Source organism: Entelurus aequoreus, linkage group LG13 (assembly GCF_033978785.1).
Source record: "Entelurus aequoreus isolate RoL-2023_Sb linkage group LG13, RoL_Eaeq_v1.1, whole genome shotgun sequence".
NCBI classification, from domain to species: domain Eukaryota; kingdom Metazoa; phylum Chordata; class Actinopteri; order Syngnathiformes; family Syngnathidae; genus Entelurus; species Entelurus aequoreus.
In genome coordinates, this window is record NC_084743.1 from 37,260,529 (window position 1) to 37,279,520 (window position 18,992).

An 18,992-nucleotide genomic window follows, 5' to 3' on the forward strand; every position below is an offset into this window, starting at 1 on the left:
ATACCACATGTGTAACAAATCCAGTCGTGAAATTTCCTCGCTACTAAATATTCCAAAGTCAACTTTCGGCTTTATTATAAGAAAATGGAAGAGTTTGGGAACAACAGCAACCCAGCCACGAAGTGGTAGGGCACGTAAACTGACAGAGAGGGGTCAGCGGATGCTAAAGTGCATAGTGCAAAGAGGTCGCCGACTGTCAGTTGCTCCAGAGCTCCAAACTTCATGTGACCTTCATGTGGGTTTCCATGGCCGAGCAGCTGTATCTAAGCCATACATCACCAAGTCCAATGCGAAGCGTCGGATGCAGTGGTGTAAAGCATGTTGCCACTGGACTCTAGAGCAGTGGAGAAGCGTTCTCTAGAGTGATGAATCACGCTTTTCCATCTGGCAATCTGATGGACGAGTCTGGGTTTGGAGGTTGCCAGGAGAACGGTACATTTCGGACTGCATTGTGCTGGGTGTGACATTTGGTGGAGGAGCAATTATGGTGTGGGGTTGTTTTTCAGGAGTTGAGCTTGGCCCCTTAGTTCCAGTGAAAGGAACATTGAATGCTCCAGGATACCAAAACATTTTAGACAATTCCATGCTCCCAACCTTGTGGGAACAGTTTGGAGCGGGCCCCTTCCTCTTCCAACCTGACTGTGCACTAGTGCACAAAGCAAAGTCCATAAAGACAAGGATGACAGAGTCTGGTGTGGATGAACTTGACTGGCCTGCACAGAGTCCTGACCTGAATCCGATAGAACACCTTTGGGATGAATTAGAACGGAGACTGAGAGCCAGGCCTTCTCGACCAACATCAGTGTGTGACCTCACCAATGCGCTTTAGGAAGAATGGTCGAAAATACCTATAAACACACTGCAACCTTGTGGACAGCCTTCCCAGAAGAGTTAAAACTGTAATAGCTGCAAAAGGTGGACCGACATCATATTGAACACTATGGTTTAGGAATTGGATAGCACTTCAAGTTCATATGTGAGTCAAGGCAGGTGGCCAAATACTTTTGGCAATATAGTGTATCAATTGTAAATGAATAGACTCTTCTCAAGGGACAGTACTTACAGTGAACATGTATTTCATCTGCAAAAGTTCACGTGATATTGTGTTGTCAGCAAGCAACAATAAACAGTACACATTTCAAAGTAAACATGTACATACAATATAATAGTTACACAGACATTAAAATCAGGTCATACTCAGAATATGTTCCCAATAACATATGACAAAGGTATACTCTCTTATATTCTGTTTCTATTCAGTCTTGTGCAGGTCTACGTTCTTTGGCATCTTTTTGGTCTTTCCCACGCTGATTTAGATGTTACAGGTGTATTTTATATTATACACTTGATCATTTGAGTTAAGGCGTACTTTCTTAAAAGGTGCATGACTCATTTGTGTGTTTAATGAACACAAAAACACTGTGGGGCATCAAATACTATCAAATACAAATGTATTAATAAACTTCTTATTTTTATTTTTACATTCAATTACAATAAAAATATGATGTACTGCTCATATTATTGTGAAGGTAAAATCAGAAGGAATCAAATACTTATTTCCCCAATTTTTATACAGTAAATATAAGTATACATATTGTATTTGTACTGTATACACTGTGTATATACACTACCGTTCAAAAGTTTGGGGTCACATTGAAATGTCCTTATTTTCAATGAAGATAACTTTAAACTAGTCTTAACTTTAAAGAAATACACTCTATACATTGCTAATGTGGTAAATGACTATTCTAGCTGCAAATGTCTGGTTTTTGGTGCAATATCTACATAGGTGTATAGAGGCCCATTTCCAGCAACTATCACTCCAGTGTTCTAATGGTACAATGTGTTTGCTCATTGGCTCAGAAGGCTAATTGATGATTAGAAAACCCTTGTGCAATCATGTTCACACATCTGAAAACAGTTTAGCTCGTTACAGAAGCTACAAAACTGACCTTCCTTTGAGCAGATTGAGTTTCTGGAGCATCACATTTGTGGGGTCAATTAAACGCTCAAAATGGCCAGAAAAAGAGAACTTTCATCTGAAACTCGACAGTCTATTCTTGTTCTTAGAAATGAAGGCTATTCCACAAAATTGTTTGGGTGACCCCAAACTTTTGAACGGTAGTGTATATATATATATATATATATATATATATATATATATATATATATATATATATATATATATATATATATATATATATATATATATATGTATGTGTGTAGGTATACACAGTAATAGTATACATGTTGTACTCCTACTGTATACATATTACTCTGTATACATGCTAGTATACATTATATTCATACTGTACACAGCAAACAGAAGCATATATTGTATTCATACTGTTTGCTGTATATGCTCTATACAAGTTGTACACTGACTAATTTAAAGTGTATCCAAGCTAAATTTGCTTTATTGGATTAACTCTCGAGCGCACACTCGCAGTCAATGCCAGCATCTCCCATGAGCGCACCTTCAGCGAACAAAAAAAGTGTTTTCCATTGTAGATGCCATGTTGGACTGCTTCTAAAATGCCTAGAAAAAGTATTACATGTCTGCTGCTTGTTCGAAAACAGAGCAAAACACCACAGGTGTGGTGAAAGCCGCATAGTACAAGCAAAAAACTCCTTTAAATAAGGCAGTCTGCACCACTTTTTAATTGTACACGCAGTCTTCGTAGATCACTGCAACACGCCCTCTAATAGTACACAAATTGTATTGTCTGCAAACGCTGTTTAGCACGTAGTAGATCTTAGTAGATCAAGCCCATACAAATGTGTTAATATTTAGGATATAGAGTTGAATATGTTCATGTACTGATCAAGAAAGTATAGCTTTGTAATATTCATCTGTGAAATAATTTGACGTAAAAGTTGGTTGTTGCAATGAATAACTACTAACAAGCATTGTTTTGTAGTGATTTGATGCAAATCCAACATGTAAAATAATTATGGATGTATGTCATTGATTTAATGTAGATTCAACAAGTAAACAGTAGTTTTAATGTATGTTTTGATTTATGTACAGTAGATAGTTACAGCGTATGGTGTTTCACATCAAGCTGAGTCTCCTCTTTCCGAGTTTTGTGTCATGATTTCTTCCTGCAAGAAGACAAGAAAAAGGAGAAAAATGAACGTGATGTGAAGGTTAATTATTTTACAGGTACACTGAGGTACAGTATATACAGTCAGTATACAATAGTACAATGCTGGAGTATGCTTATATAATAACTTATGTTGCTTCTAGTTAGTTTGTTGCAAAAAACCCCAGAAAAAATGTAAATGTCCAAACTAATGTCACACATTAATCTCCAGCAATACAGTTATTTGTCCATCCATCCATTTTTTACTGTTTATCTTTTTAGGGGTGGGGGTGGGGCGGCTATCCCAGCTGCACTCGAGCAGAAGACACAGTACACCCTGGACAAGTCACCACCTACTCACAGGGCCAACACATCAATCAATCAACCAAACTTGACAGATTGCCCTTAATCACAAATGTCTCAAAGGGCTGCACAAGCCACAATGACGTCCCACATCAGGGCAAGAAAAAACTCAACCCAATGGAAACAACGAGAAACCTTGGAAGGGACCGCAGATGTGGGGATCCCCCCTCGGGTGACCGGTGCAATGGATGATGAGTGGATACGGTTAACAATGTGAGAGTCCAGTGGGGCCAGCAGGGGATCATGTTGCATGTAGACACGTGCATCAGTCACAGACTGATGCATAAGGAGTTGTCACCCCAGGTCCCGACTTCATGTGAAAGTCCAGTCCATTGGGAGGCTAGCAGGGAATCATGATGTGATAGACTGACATTCATTGAGTCAAATTAGTGTTTCCAATCAACCAAGCATGTCTTTGGAGGTGGGAGAAAGCCACACAGTCACATGGGGAACATGCAAACTCCACACAGAAATCAAACCCAGGACAGTCTTATTGCGAGGTGCGAGCACTAACCACTATTCCACCGTGCTGCCCCAATACAGTATATCTATGGGGGAAACCCCCCCCCCCCAAACATTTCTGAATTATTTTATTATTATTGTATGTACATAACTTTACTCTTACATTTAATGAAACCACTTTATACTGCTGTGTATCAATGTAAAGCCCTTTATACTACTTTACATCATGTTTAAACTACTTCACATTGCTTCAGTTTAAACTACTTCACACAACTTCATATCAATTTAAACTATTTTACATCAATTTAAACCACTTTAACTATTTCAATTACTTCACACTATTTTACTTAGATTTTAACTCCTTTTTTTAAAACTTATTTTACAATTTAAATCTCTTTTCGCAACATTGTGCTTCAGATCTTGTGCCTTCAATGCATCACAGATAGTAAAAATCAAAACAAAACCAAAACAACCCAAACATATTTTACATGTGTTTGGCCTAAATTAAGTTATTTTTATTTTTGTATTATACCGTGCAGTATTTGTCTTATTTTCTAATATTACAGGATATAGTGGCAAATTATGAATATACAGTACAGGCCAAAAGTTGGGACACACCTTCTCATTTCAATGCATTTTCTTTACTTTCATGACATTTACATGGTCACTGAAGGCATCAAAACTATGACACCTGTGAAGTGAAAACCCTTTCAGGTGATTACCTCTTGAAGCTCATCGAGAGAATGCCAAGAGTGTGCGATGCAGTAATCAGAGCAAAGGGTGGCTATTTTGAAGAAACTAGAATATAAAACATGTTTTCAGTTATTTCACCTTTTTTTGTTAAGTACATAACTCCACATGTGGTCATTCATAGTTTTGATGCCTTCAGTGACAATCTACAATGTAAATAGTCACGGAAATAAAGAAAACAAATTGAATGAGAAGGTGTGTCCAAACTTTTGGCCTGTACTGTATTCACCACTGTATTTACATTTGTGGGTTTGGATTGAGCTCCACTAAACAAATCAAGCAGCTAAACGTGTCTCTATACAATCTATACTATATCCACCCACAACATTCTAAAGGTGACCCACTTTTGTCAGAACAACCTTTTCAGGGACTTCATTTTCAAGTCTTGCCTTATCAGTAACACATCTCATTGGCGAGACTTTGATGTGAGCCATGTCAAATGACAACTGTGGGAAGTAGCATCATGTGAGCCATGTCAAATGACAACTGTGGGAAGTAGCATCAGCCATTCAGCATGGCACATCAGGATAACAAGGCTGCTTTAAAAATCAGCAATCAATAACTGTCCAGCCAAAGTGGAGATTTAATCATCTGATGCAGTCCTCCTTCGACATCAATAACACAGCTTTGACATTTTACAAGACGGAATGCTAACAAGTAACATAACAGCCAAATGTCGTTGCTTTGATTGTTGACCAAGTTTAGCAGAACAACTTCTAACTTAAAGGAATTTCTCAGTATGTGATGAAGTATTTCCATGTTGTGGCCGTGCGAAAGCCATCGCAATGACGCTTCAAGGATTCTGTACCGTAAGTATAGTACTGTAATCTACAGAACACGCTCAAGGCTACTATATTGGGTGGAACAAGTGTAAACGTGGCTATATGGCAGTTAATGGATGTTTAGAGGTCTCAAAATATGTTAAAAGCGTAATTAAAAAGTCATAAACAGGTTGTCTATGCTCTAACTATGAAAATACTCAAATTATTAATAATAATACAACTTTACGCAAATGTGTTATTCATAGTTAATGTCATGTCTGGTCCCAATTAACCACGATAAACAAGTGATGTCTATCTAAACCTTTACTCTATTTTATAGTGCTTCGCACCCCTTTATATTACTTTACATTTATTAAACGCACTTTGAACTACTTAACACTACTTTACTTTCTTTACCACATCATGTCACTTTGCATCACTCTACACAACTTTACAACCTACTTTGCATACATTTTTAATCTTACACTATACCACTGTGCACTAGTTAACACTACTTTACACTTGACAGCATAACGTTTGTGACAAGACATTTTGATTACACAGCACGATATTTACAATAAAACGTTACAGTTTCAAAGAGTTTGAAAAGTTTTTTTTGACCAAGCTCATTGATTTTACATGTCTTTAAAATTATTGTAAAGTAACAACTTCTGATACATTGAATTAGTTTTGCAGGTTATATCTGACCTAACCAGAACACTGCTGTTCGTATACATATTATGCTTGTATGTTAGATGGAAGGAGACCATGAAATAATACATTTAGAAATGAAAACCAGTCAGAGCACTTGTAAACATACAGAAATAAAAAATGGCAGCAAACTACGTAAAGTACTGAACATAATTTCATCCGCCCTCAGAAGCACAAGGTGTTGCTTGATAGTGTCAAGCCTTTTTTTTAAATATGTTCACAAGTCTTCATAAAAAGATCAGCGTAACCCAGCAAAGGTAAAATAAAATACAATAAAAAAACAGGTAGAAATTAATGTGTTTTTTTGTTTGAGCAGAGAAATCAATTCTATTTGGAACATGACAAAAAACTTCACAAACTTTGCTCAAGTAATCAACCATCCAAAAGAAGTGTTAAGAAGCAGAGCTTGTTTGGTCCCACCACTGTGCCATAAACAGCATTCTAATGAGAGAGAAAAAGAAAGGAAGGAACCAACTGAACCCCACATGAGTAAGAACTTGGTGGCTTGACAACAGAGACAAGGGAAAACTCCCCTGTGGGAAGAAAACCTCAAACAAAACCCAGGCTCTCTTGGATGACCATCTGTCTCGACCAGTTAGGTAGCGAGAGAGAGACAGGATCGAAGGAAAGAGGGTAGCGAGAGATAATAAATAACACGTACTGTAGTTCAAAGGTAGGAGAAGCGCTGGAGGATGTTGATTAGTTCATCTACTTTGGCAGTATTGTCAACAAGGAGGGTGGAGCAGAGGCTGATGTGAGAGTTAGGCTTGGCAAGGCCAGGGTACCTTACCTCCAACTAAAAAAACATATTGAGCTCAAAATACCTGGCCATGACAACAAAGATCAGGATATTTAACAGCAGTGGGAAGGCAGTCCTACTGTATGGTGTTGAGACATACTTAAAACAAAATCCAGTCATTCATCAACAACTACCTGCGACAAGTCCTTCAGATCTGCTGGCCTAACACCATCAGCAACAAGGAACTGAAGCAGCGCACCAACCAAAAACCAGCAGAGGAAGAGATCCTTCAACGATGTTGGAAATGGATAGGCCATACTCACCGTAAACCAGCCTCAGACATCACAAGGCAGTCCCTAAAGTGGAACCCCCCAAGGGAGTAGAAAGGAAGGTCAGCCACGGAAACCTTGGAAGCGCAGGCCAATAAAATGGGCCACACTTGGGAACAGCTAGAGATGTTTGCTCAGGACCAAGATGCTTGGAGAACTCTTGTAGATGGTCTAAGCCCCAGAAGGGGTAATAGGCGTAAGTAAAGTAAGAAAGTAGTTCAAAGGATTAGGATAATTCACCAACTATTTGTTTCAACCCCTGTCCCATCACAAGTATCCAATAGTGATATCACACTTTACTTCAAAAGTTATTTTGTATACTTTGTGAACACCATTTGCTTGTACTGTTTCTTAAAGGGGAACTGCACTTTTTTTCATTTTGCCTGTCCAATCCTTATGTAAGGATACACATACATATGTTTTTGCTTAAAAAACATCCAAACACCTCCATCCAAGTTGTATATAAACAGTGTAAATATATATGTAATGTAGAAACAGGCACATTCATAACTAGTGATATTTACACATTTTGATAATTTTAAGGATACGGTGGCACATTCATTTAAAAAACGCAACAACATTTGCTTTTACCTTCGGCAACATCACTGATTACTACTGACTGCAGACTTCATGAGAGCCAACAAACATAATAAAACATCACTTACTGTACAACGCTGCTGTCACTGGGATGCCGACTGTTGGAATGTTAACATATTCCCATTTAGATGAAGAATGACTCATAATCCTCGCAAAGAAAACGGGAAGCGTCTATTCGGGTCTTTTTCTTTGCCATTTTCGAGTTTCAGTTGGCTGTCAAAGTGTACCAACTTCACAGTTTGTGTACACAAAACTTTAATATGCAGGTGAGAGACATGGTTTACAATCTAGAACAGGGGTCCCCAAACTTTTTGACTCGGGGGCCGCATTGGGTTAAAACAATTTGGCCGGGGGCCGGGCTGTGTATATATATATATATATATATATATATATATATATATATATATATATATATATATATATATATATATATATATATATATATATATACACATACATACATACATACATATATATATATATATATATATATATATATATATATATATATATATATATATATATATATATATATATATATATATGCTGTATATATATATCAATTTTATTTATTTATATATATATATATACACTACCGTTCAAAAGTTTTGGGGTCACATTGAAATGTCCTTATTTTTGAAGGAAAAGCACTGTACTTTTCAATGAAGATAACTTTAACCTAGTCTTAACTTTAAAGAAATACACTCTATACATTGCTAATGTGGTATTTGACTATTCTAGCTGCAAATGTCTGGTTTTTGGTGCAATATCTACATAGGTGTATAGAGGCCCATTTCCAGCAACTATCACTCCAGTGTTCTAATGGTACAATGTGTTTGCTCATTTGCTCAGAAAGCTATTTGATGATTAGAAAACCCTTGTGCAATCATGTTCACACATCTGAAAACAGTTTAGCTCGTTACAGAAGCTACACAACCGACCTTCCTTTTAGCAGATTGAGTTTCTGGAGCATCACATTTGTGGGGTCAATTAAACGCTCAAAATGGCCAGAAAAAGAGAACTTTCATCTGAAACTCTATTCTTGTTCTTAGAAATGAAGGCTATTCCACAAAATTGTTTGGGTGACCCCAAACTTTTGAACGGTAGTGTATATATATATATATATATATATATATATATATATATATATATATATATATATATATATATATATATATATATATATATATAGCACACTTTCCGCGCGCGCGATGATGTCACGTTATCGATGAGAAAAAGGCATTTTTAGACAATATGATTTGCCTGAGCGGCTAGGAGACACCGTGAGTAGCAAGTGGTACCAAAAGGATAAGAAAAGACAGAAAAAATATATATATATACACTACCGTTCAAAAGTTTGGGGTCACCCAAACAATTTTGTGGAATAGCCTTCATTTCTAAGCAAGAATAGACTGTCGAGTTTCAGATGAAAGTTCTCTTTTTCTGGCCATTTTGAGCGTTTAATTGACCCCACAAATGTGATGCTCCAGAAACTCAATCTGCTCAAAGGAAGGTCGGTTTTGTAGCTTCTGTAACGAGCTAAACTGTTTTCAGATGTGTGAACATGATTGCACAAGGGTTTTCTAATCATCAATTAGCCTTCTGAGCCAATGAGCAAACACATTGTACCATTAGAACACTGGAGTGATAGTTGCTGGAAATGGGCCTCTATACACCTATGTAGATATTGCACCAAAAACCAGACATTTGTAGCTAGAATAGTCATTTACCACATTAGCAAGGTATAGAGTGTATTTCTTTAAAGTTAAGACTAGTTTAAAGTTATCTTCATTGAAAAGTACAGTGCTTTTCCTTCAAAAATAAGGACATTTCCATGTGACCCCAAACTTTTGAACGGTAGTGTATATATATATATATTTTTTTTTTTTTTTTTTTTTTATACTTGGGACTTCCTGCGGGCCTGATTTTGGATGCTGGCGGGCCGGATCCGGGGCGTAGTTTGGGGACCCCTGATCTAGAATAAACTTTCACAAGCTCCAAAGCTCCAAAGCAGCTCACGAGCTGATGTCAATACAGCAGTATAAGGAAGTTGCCTCTCCGATCAATGCACCACTATACGTAGGTGACGGTCCTTATTGTTAGCGTGTATAATACCAATATCACTAATACTTGGTTAATATTCAGGTCACAAAATGTAAATGGCAAAATTTGGGGCTTTTTGGATGGGTATTTATGGGGTTGTATAGTCGGAAAAGCCACAATGAACTTCATGGCTGGTTTTTATATATGAAACACTTCTTGGCCTTTTTCCCACGTATTTATGATATTTTATGTGTAGAGACTCCAGTCGCTACATTTTAAGGTCACATGACATCCTTGGCTTGTTGGTTCTTAGAGCCAACAGAAATTTTAGTTAAAAAAAGCCTTCAGATTTGTTGCTCCATGGTCATGGAATGAATGACAAAAGGATCTGAGGCTACCTGAACTGATCACTTTGGGGGAATTTCAATCCATTTTAAAGGATCAGGAAACTGGTTCTATTGGGCACTGTACTTGTTTTTAAATAGTTTTTACTGAAACATTAAATGTTTTACCAACTGCGTGTTTTTATGTTTATGTTGTAAATAATTTGTACTTTCAACCGTAGTGTGTGGCTGCTCCTCTTTATTTGTTATATGTATGAAACCTGTTTTTGCTGCCCTCTTGGCCAGGTCACTCTTGCAAAAGAGATTTTAATCTCAATGTGTTTTACCTGGTTAAATAAAGGAACATGAACAAATGAATAGCCTTCAATGGTTCCATTGTAAGTAGACTTTTATTTTTACCAGTTAGAATGCATTAAATCATGTGTACTTGTCTCTTCAGGATTGTGAATTATAGGCAATATTTTTAAAAAAGTGCAGTTCCCCTCTAAACTGGCTCATATTGGTACATTGTTTGAGTTTTTTCACAACAAAACTGATTTTGTTTTAAAATGAAACTATCAAAATTTGTTGGGGGGTGGCAGGTCCAGGCATCCAGCGAAGTGAGGTTAAAACATGTGTTAGGGGGGTGCAAAACTCCTCAGCCCCCTTGGGTTAAGGAGGGGGGGGGGGGGGGGGGGGGTTCTATACATCCACATAACCACAAGAACGTCAATTAAAAGCTCAACTAAACCAATTTGATGAACAAGACAATTAAATATGGAGGGTGAAAAGGGACAACATTAAGTCAATTCTGTCAAGTGTCATGAGGCAGTAAATCAAGATGCAAGGCAGAAAGTTTGCTAAAAAATAAGAATGTTTCTTTCACAACAGCAGACAAGGCTCACTGGCAAAAATATCAACAGAGAGCAAGGCACACGTTTTTTAAAAGAATACAAAAAACAACTGATGCAAAAAAAAAACCTGTGAAAAACAGTAAATAGCCCCCTCAGGCCCAGCAAGGTCGACAAACAGAAAAATACAGGTGAACAACAGAACAATGGCCAAGCTAAAAGTAACAAATGGAAAAACTACAAAACCCAATAATCACAAACATAACACAATACTGTACATCTTTAAATCAATACTTATGTAAATGTGTCATTAATTAATTTTAATTGGAGTTAATTACAAAATATTAACTGTCATCCAATTATTTAATGTAAAATACTATTTAATAATTTAATTATTTCCATATTTGAAAAGTATTTGACCATTTAATTATTGATTTAATGTTTTCAGGATTTAATTTATTATTTCATAATTTTATTAATTATTTCACGATTGAATTAATTTCATGATTTTAATTAAATAATTTATGATTTAATAATGTATTTAATTATTTCATAAACCCTCCAATCAAGGCCGCCTCAACGCACGCGCTTACCTGGGTTGAAGCCCAGGGGCCCCACCCAATCAGTTTCCCTCCCCCAATTTTGACCGCGGAATGCAATTATATATTTCATGGCTGTCAATCAGCTCACCTACGTCTAGTGATTGAGTACACGCTCTTTCGCGGCTGCGTTGTTTTATCCTACTGCTCCGTGCAGGGCTCAAACCTACACCGCCGGTGTGAGAGACCAGTGTACTACCATTAAAGTAAAACACAGACAGTCTTCTGGATCACCAGCAGTGTACTTGAAATTTACTGGCTTCTGTTACAGTCGTACATTCATGAACAAAATTACTTTTTAAATGGTCAATATTTTTGCATTGCTGCTGTTCTGTTGAGTCATATCATGATTTTTTGTTTTTCCAAGTGTGTTTTTGGGCGCGGTAGTGGGAGGTGTTGAGGTGGGGGTGGGGGCAAAACCCCTTCAGCCCCTTTTTATTTGAAACATAACTTTTACAGACATATTTGTGTTACGAGCATGGTGGTGAAGAGAACCATAAGCGGGTTTTTGAGGTTGTCACTCCAATATCTAACTTGGATATATTGTTGTTTGCAACCTCTAGCGTGAAATAAAACTTACTGTGTCATTTTAACAAAGACATCTGTTTTTTTTGCCTATAATTCACAATCCTTATGAGATACATGAACACTTTTTTTTTTAATGCATTCTATATACAGTAAAAGCCGGCTTGCAATGGAACCAATGGGAGCTATGAGCTATGACATTATTGCATTTATTCCAACTACAAAACCCAATAAATAACCATCCAAAAAGTGTCAACAATACTCCATTTAATTTCCATGACCTGAATATTAACCAAGTGTTGGCGACATTGTTATTATAAACGCTAGCGTTAAGGACCTACATTTAGCGGCGCATTGATCAGCAACTTCCTATGCTGGCTGTATTGACATCTTTTTTTGGTGAGCTGCTTTCTTGCCTCGGAGCTTGTGGAAGTTCATAAATCATGCTTGTCACCTTGTTAGTAAAATTAAGTGGACATAACCAGAGAAGTTGGTCAACTTTGACAGCCAGTTTTGACCCGAGGATGGCGAGAAAGACACGCGAAAGATGCTGGTTTGCATCCACCTTTCTTTTTTTTTTAACCCTTTGCAAGGATTATGAGTCATTCTTCATCTAAACAGGAATATATCAACATTCTGTCAGTCGGCATCCGAGTGAGAAAAGACATTGTACAGTAATTGATGTTTTATTATGTTTGTTGGGTTGTTGGGTCTCATGAAGTCTGCACTGAGTAGTAATCAGTAATGTTGATAAAGGAAAAAGTGGACATTGTAATGCGTCTATGAAATTAATGCGCCACCGTATGCTCAAAATTAGCAACATAGGTAAATATTACATGTTATTATGAATGAGCCTGTTACTACACTGCATATATACTGTACTTACAATGTGTGTATAAAACGATGATGGAAGTGTTTAAATGTTTTAGAGGACTTTATAGGCGGAATCGAGCAACTCCTATTGACTCATCTTAAGCAGACTTTTACTTTTACTAGTTAGAATGTATTTAAAAAAAAACAAAAAAAACATACAGTATGTGTGCTTGTCTTATAGAAGTATTGTGAATGATAGGCAAAATTTTAAAAAAAAGTGCAGTTCCCCTTTAATTAAGTCAAGTATCTCTTGTGGAATAGTGTTTTTAGCAATCTGCTCTGTGTATATACTGGTTGAAGCTGAGCTGCAAAGCACAAATTGTTCATGCAACACACAATAGATGGGAAAGGCTTTAAAAGCTGAAAATAATTTTAGATAATCATTCCAAGTAGCAACTTTGCTTCTTACTTGTGGGCAAGTTGTGGGAAAGTCTTCTGGTTTGGATTCCAGACTAAAGAACATCAAAGAAAATAGACTGTGAGAAAACATGTGGCTTGGTTTTTGTCACAAAACGTCAAATAAATAAATATATATATACACATTGCTCACTTTAGAGACACAATCTTCTCATGTAGATCAGCTTTGTATGGGCCGATAAGTTAAGTTTGTACATGTTTTAATACATGCAAACCTTTAGTAGTTCAGGCCCAATGATGTTAAGTGGCTGTGTAGTTTTGCACAAGCAAAACACGCTGTAGGACTGCTTGTATCGGACATAATATCACACATTTTACATGCAAGCACATTAATCCCATTTTTGTTGTTTTGATAATCTTGGACCAATATCAAAAATCAATATTGGATTGGGACACCCTAGTATTGGTATACGCAAAGTAATGGATTATGTATACACTGTACAGTAGATCCCTGCTATTTTGGGGGAGTTATGTTCCTAGAGTAGCTGCTAATAATGAAAAAATGTGAGTAATTATGTTTTTGATGATATATTTGACAGTTAATAAAGCTCGCTATGGTTCTACGTTGAGGCGGCGCTTTAGACGACACTAGTTTGCTCCTCCCCCTCCAGATCCTCCTGCTGGTTTGCAATGATCTCCTCTGATTTCGGATCAACATGTGCAATACAATTAAGTGTTGCAATCATTAGCTTAGATTCACATCCAATAATCATATTTTTTTTAATTGGCATTGTTCAATGAGGGTTAGTGTTTTATACACGGTATATATATATATATATATATATATATATATATATATATATATATATATATATATATATATATATATATATATATATATATATATATATTTATATATTTTACATATAAGCACATATATTACTATTATTTTATATACAGTATAACATTTTGTCCATATTCAGGGTTACAATTTGAATATGTCTCGTGTACGGTATATTTTTGTACACCATAAAATAAATATATATATAGCTTTTAATCATATTATTTTTAATATTCTTTAAATTGTTTTTTAGTGTATTGTTTGATTGTAATTAATAACAGAGATGGTGTACTTGTTTTTGTAAACAATCAGCAGATTAATACATGTTGAGATCTGCTCTTGGCTGGGTAAACTTTTGTTTTTGTATGTTGAGATGTGGAACACAACCAGAATAAGAACAATGTACTCAATCTTCTCCACCTTTAGTTTGTTGTCCAGCGGCAGTCCAGCAGAATTGAGAGCAGTCATCCTGTTCTCAATGTAAGACACCTTGGAATGATGGAAACATTTTATGTAATAATATATAACATTATTTCACAATATTATATAAGACACATGGGCTGCAAGTGTTGGACTCACCTGAGTCTGAGTATTCTGCACATCAGCAGCAGCTTGGGCTATCTTGTCTTCCAGCTCAAACAGTAAAGCTGTAGAACCTTTGAAGTTGGACTTGGACTCATCATCAGGCAAGTGACTTTTATTTTTAAGGCTTTCAATTGAAGAGTTTCTCTGAAATAAGCAACAAAACATGACAGCAGCTGAGTCAACGTATATTAATTGCACATTTGATTTGCAATTCACGCAGTCACGGGGAGAACATGCAAACTCCACACAGAAAGATCCCGGGACGGCGTGGCACAGTTGGGAGAGTGGCCGTGCCAGCAACTTGAGGGTTCCTGGTTCAATCCCCACCTTCTACCAACCTAGTCACGTCCGTTGTGTCCTTGAGCAAGACACTTCACCCTTGCTCCTGATGGGTCGTGGTTAGGAGATGGCAGCTCCCGCCATCAGTGTGTGAACGGGTGAATGTGGTAATAGTGTCAAAGCGCTTTGAGTACCTTGAAGGTAGAAAAGTGCTATACAAGTATAACCCATTTACTATTTACAAAGATCCTGAGCTCGGGATTGAACTCAGGACCTACCCTCCGGGTACTCCGGCTTCCTCCCACCTCCAAATACATGCACCTGCGGATAGGTTGACTGGCAACACTAAATTGGCCCTGTGAATGTGTGAATGTGAGTGTGAAAGTTGTCCGTCTGTCTGTGTTAGCCGTGCAATGAGGTGGCGACTTATCCTGGGTGTACCCCGCCTTCAACCCGAATGCAGTTGAGATAGGCTCCAGCACCCCCGCGACCCCGAAAAAAACAATGGATGGATGTATGGATTTGCAATTCAAAAATTAAAACAGCATCATTCGACTTATACGGGTCACAGGGCCAAAAGTCTTAGTCGGGAATAGTAAGGAATATGGCTTACCACCTGTTACCAGGCCAGCTGCAAAACATAAACCCTCCAACTTGTCCTAGGCTGGATGGTCTTGCCCCAAACACCTCACTAAGAAGGCTTTGGAACTAGATGCTCTAGCCACCTGGCTCATTTCATTGTGAAAGAATGGTGGTTCTACTCTGAACATTTCCTGGACAACTGATCTCCTTAACCTGTCTCTCAGAGACAGTCCAAATTTGTAGTTCAGGAGCACCGTCTGGTCAGTCCGGTCAGTTCGTTACAAGGCTGTGTACTTTCCCCTCTGCTCTTTTCCCTGTACACAAGCTTCTGCACCTCCAGCCACCAGTCCATAAGAAAGATTTATAGGTGGGTGACACCACCTATAATTGAGCTCATCTCAGTAATAAACAATTACTATGTTTCCATGCACTAAATTAGTCTGATTTCTCAAATAGTTAGTTTTTTGTATTTTCACACTTTTGTGTGAAGTCCAGGTGTCCATGCACACTCTCAAATGTGACTATTGGTCATACGCCAGGTGCCTTCTGTACACTGGGGGACACTTATCTAATTTTAGCACGGATAACTGATTTACCTTGATGTCAGACTAAGATTTGCTGATCCTTACAACTTGTTTTAACTGATGTCCGCTGTAATATTGGCCCCGATTACAAATATTATGTCTACTACTACCAAGAATGTATCGGGTCGGATGCAAAGAAAAGTTGCGGAAGAGTTTTTTCAAAAGAATTTTCAGACGAAAATCATGGAAACAACACTTTTAAATGTCTCAAAGTTCATTCAAAAGATTGATTGATGGAAGGAGTTTTAAATTCGAAGGAAAAGACTGTTCGTGCCCCGACTGATATCCAGAGGAAGTTTGCTATTGTTCTGGACTATCTTGCCCATTGTGCGGAAAGTTAATCAGTTGACTTGCACAAACGCAGCGTGAAGAGGTTTGTGTACGCTTTATTATTTGCCTTTAATTTACCTGCTTCGTTATCTTTCATCTCATTTGTATTTTGTTTGGGAGTCTGAATTAAGCTGGCATTTTACATTTCCTTAAATCTCAGTTTCTTTTATTTGATGCCCTTCAAAATGTTCTGTTCTTTTAATTTGTAAAGTAAATAAACGGTCTCCTCTTCATTACAAGTGTATGTTTTTCAGTCAGACTTCAGTCAGACAAAATGTGCTCCGTATGCTTTATAATATCTTCCAGATGAACAGTACTGTACCTTCTGAGTGTTGCAGACCACAATGCTGCTCCTTGAAGATGTGAGAGTTGTGTCTTCCTGTGCTGCTGCCTCCTCTTGCAGCTTGGCCTCGTCCTCATCACAACTCAGACTACGGTCGCTGATGTCGCCCGTCATCTCATTCAGTTTTTGTCGAAGTTGATGCTCCTCCATTTCCACCTCTTCCCACTCGTGAGGAGAAGAAGCCCGGTCTGGAGCCTGAGAAGCTTCACTGGTCTGAAGTAAATAAAACCAAAAATAAGTTCATTTGGGACCAGAAGAGTAAACTATCTTTATTACCTGATGGAATGTCAAGGTGACCTGCAAGCGATTCAAAAGCATCTCAACAGCTGACATCCGCCTGACCAACTCATTCATCTGCATGGAAGACATGTTTTACTTTCAAAGGGCAATATTAGCAACACTGATATTTTCATACCACTAGAACAAAACGCTGCTTCAGTGAGAACCGTTGTTATTTGGTTACCAGGTGGGAAATAATCATATATAATATTAATCATCCCAAAGGGACAAGCAGTAGAAATTGGATGGATGGATGCTCCTTGTTCCTGCCTACACCACCCTTCAGAAGAGGAGCAAACCTGTTACCAGGACTGTTCAGATCTGGCCAGAGGGGCCACTCTTCCAGCTGTAGGACGTCTTCCAGACCACGGCATGGTCAGTGTTCGACCACCTGGAGCTGCAGGAGAGGACAGGGGCTGTACTGTCTTATATTAGACACTGTACAAACACTGTCACTTTGGATAAGCGGACACCTGGGGCCTCATGTATTAAACGTGCGTACGAATAAAAAACAACTTCATGGCTGGCGTACGCACATTTCTACAGGCTGTGGATACTTTGGCAACACACAGAAGAGGTTGTTCGAGCTTTATCAACATTTAATTTAATTTTAAACAATGTGAAAACACAAAATAATTGTTTTCCCAATGCATTTAATGGGGGACATCTATTCATTTATATAGGCGATCATTTTGCCGTCCTTGCTGTCACAATGTGTTTCTGTGACTCCAGCACATGTCTTGGCCAGTTGGGTGGACAGCAGCCTCCGGGGGTTGCGGCACAAACGGCCCCAGAGACATTGAAAGAATAGACCGACATTGTGTCACATATGGCTGACACCGCAAGTAGCTCTCCTGTGTTCTAATAATGAATTGAGTAATCAAACTAGATACAAAGTATTTTGTATCCATTTGATATGCTGATATGTTCGACCATTTCTTTTATTATTCCAGCCTGTGTGCGGTTCTCGGAGGCAGGCTCACAATCTCAACCCTCTTTCGTTCGCTCGAAACACTCGAGAGACGCACCTCCTACTGACTCTTACTCAATTCTGATTGGGCAGAGTGTGCAGATCTCTGGCACATGGCTAATTTCAATATGAATATCTGTATATTTATAAAAGGGCGTGGTCAACATCTGGGGTCAATTACACGTTGACTGGGATGTAACAAGGAAATGTGCTTTTCTTTTGTACGTTTTCTGGATTTGAACGTATGCCCATTTTTAGTAGAAAATCTACGCAACTCTTAATACATGAGGCCCCAGGTGAGGCAGGCCCTGAAATCTGGGCTGGATGGCATTTTGGGCAAGGTGCTCCTGGACTGTGCAGACCAGCTGGCATTCATCCCATTCTACCGGAAGGTTATCAGAAACAATATTAGTAATATGTTTAATGCTATTATGAATAATCTCAATAATATTTTTGATGTTATTATTACCAATTCACTACAATTAATATCCATCCATCCATCCATTTTCTACCGCTTGTCCCTTTTGGGGTCGCGGGGGGTGCTGGAGCCTATCTCTGCTGCATTCGGCAACTAATATGTTTACTGTTATTATCAATATTGCTAATATATTTGATGTTATTATCAACAATATTACTAATGTGTTTGCTGTTATTATCAATATTACTAATATGTCTGGTGTTATTAACAACATGACTAATGAATATAATAGAATATAATTTAATACATTTTTGTTTGATGTTATTATCAACATTATCAATAATGTGTTAATATATTTGATTATATTGTCGACAATATTACCAACGTGTTAAAATGTCTGAGGTTATCGAAA

General features: G+C 37.7%; 1 protein-coding gene across 1 annotated transcript in view; it reads right to left on the minus strand.

Annotated features, from left to right (window-relative positions):
* Positions 1–2,628: 2,628 nt before the first annotated feature.
* Positions 2,629–18,992, minus strand: part of mlphb (melanophilin b) — a 99,549-nt gene continuing 83,185 nt past the window's right edge. Inside the window, exons 10-15 of the mRNA XM_062067191.1 lie at positions 17,190–17,267; positions 16,893–17,126; positions 14,790–14,939; positions 14,631–14,699; positions 13,422–13,464; positions 2,629–3,105 (exon numbers count right to left, since the gene is read on the minus strand). Of these exons, the coding sequence (XP_061923175.1) occupies positions 3,056–3,105; positions 13,422–13,464; positions 14,631–14,699; positions 14,790–14,939; positions 16,893–17,126; positions 17,190–17,267 (624 nt within the window). The 3' untranslated portion in view covers positions 2,629–3,055. The remainder of the gene's footprint in view (positions 3,106–13,421; positions 13,465–14,630; positions 14,700–14,789; positions 14,940–16,892; positions 17,127–17,189; positions 17,268–18,992) is intronic.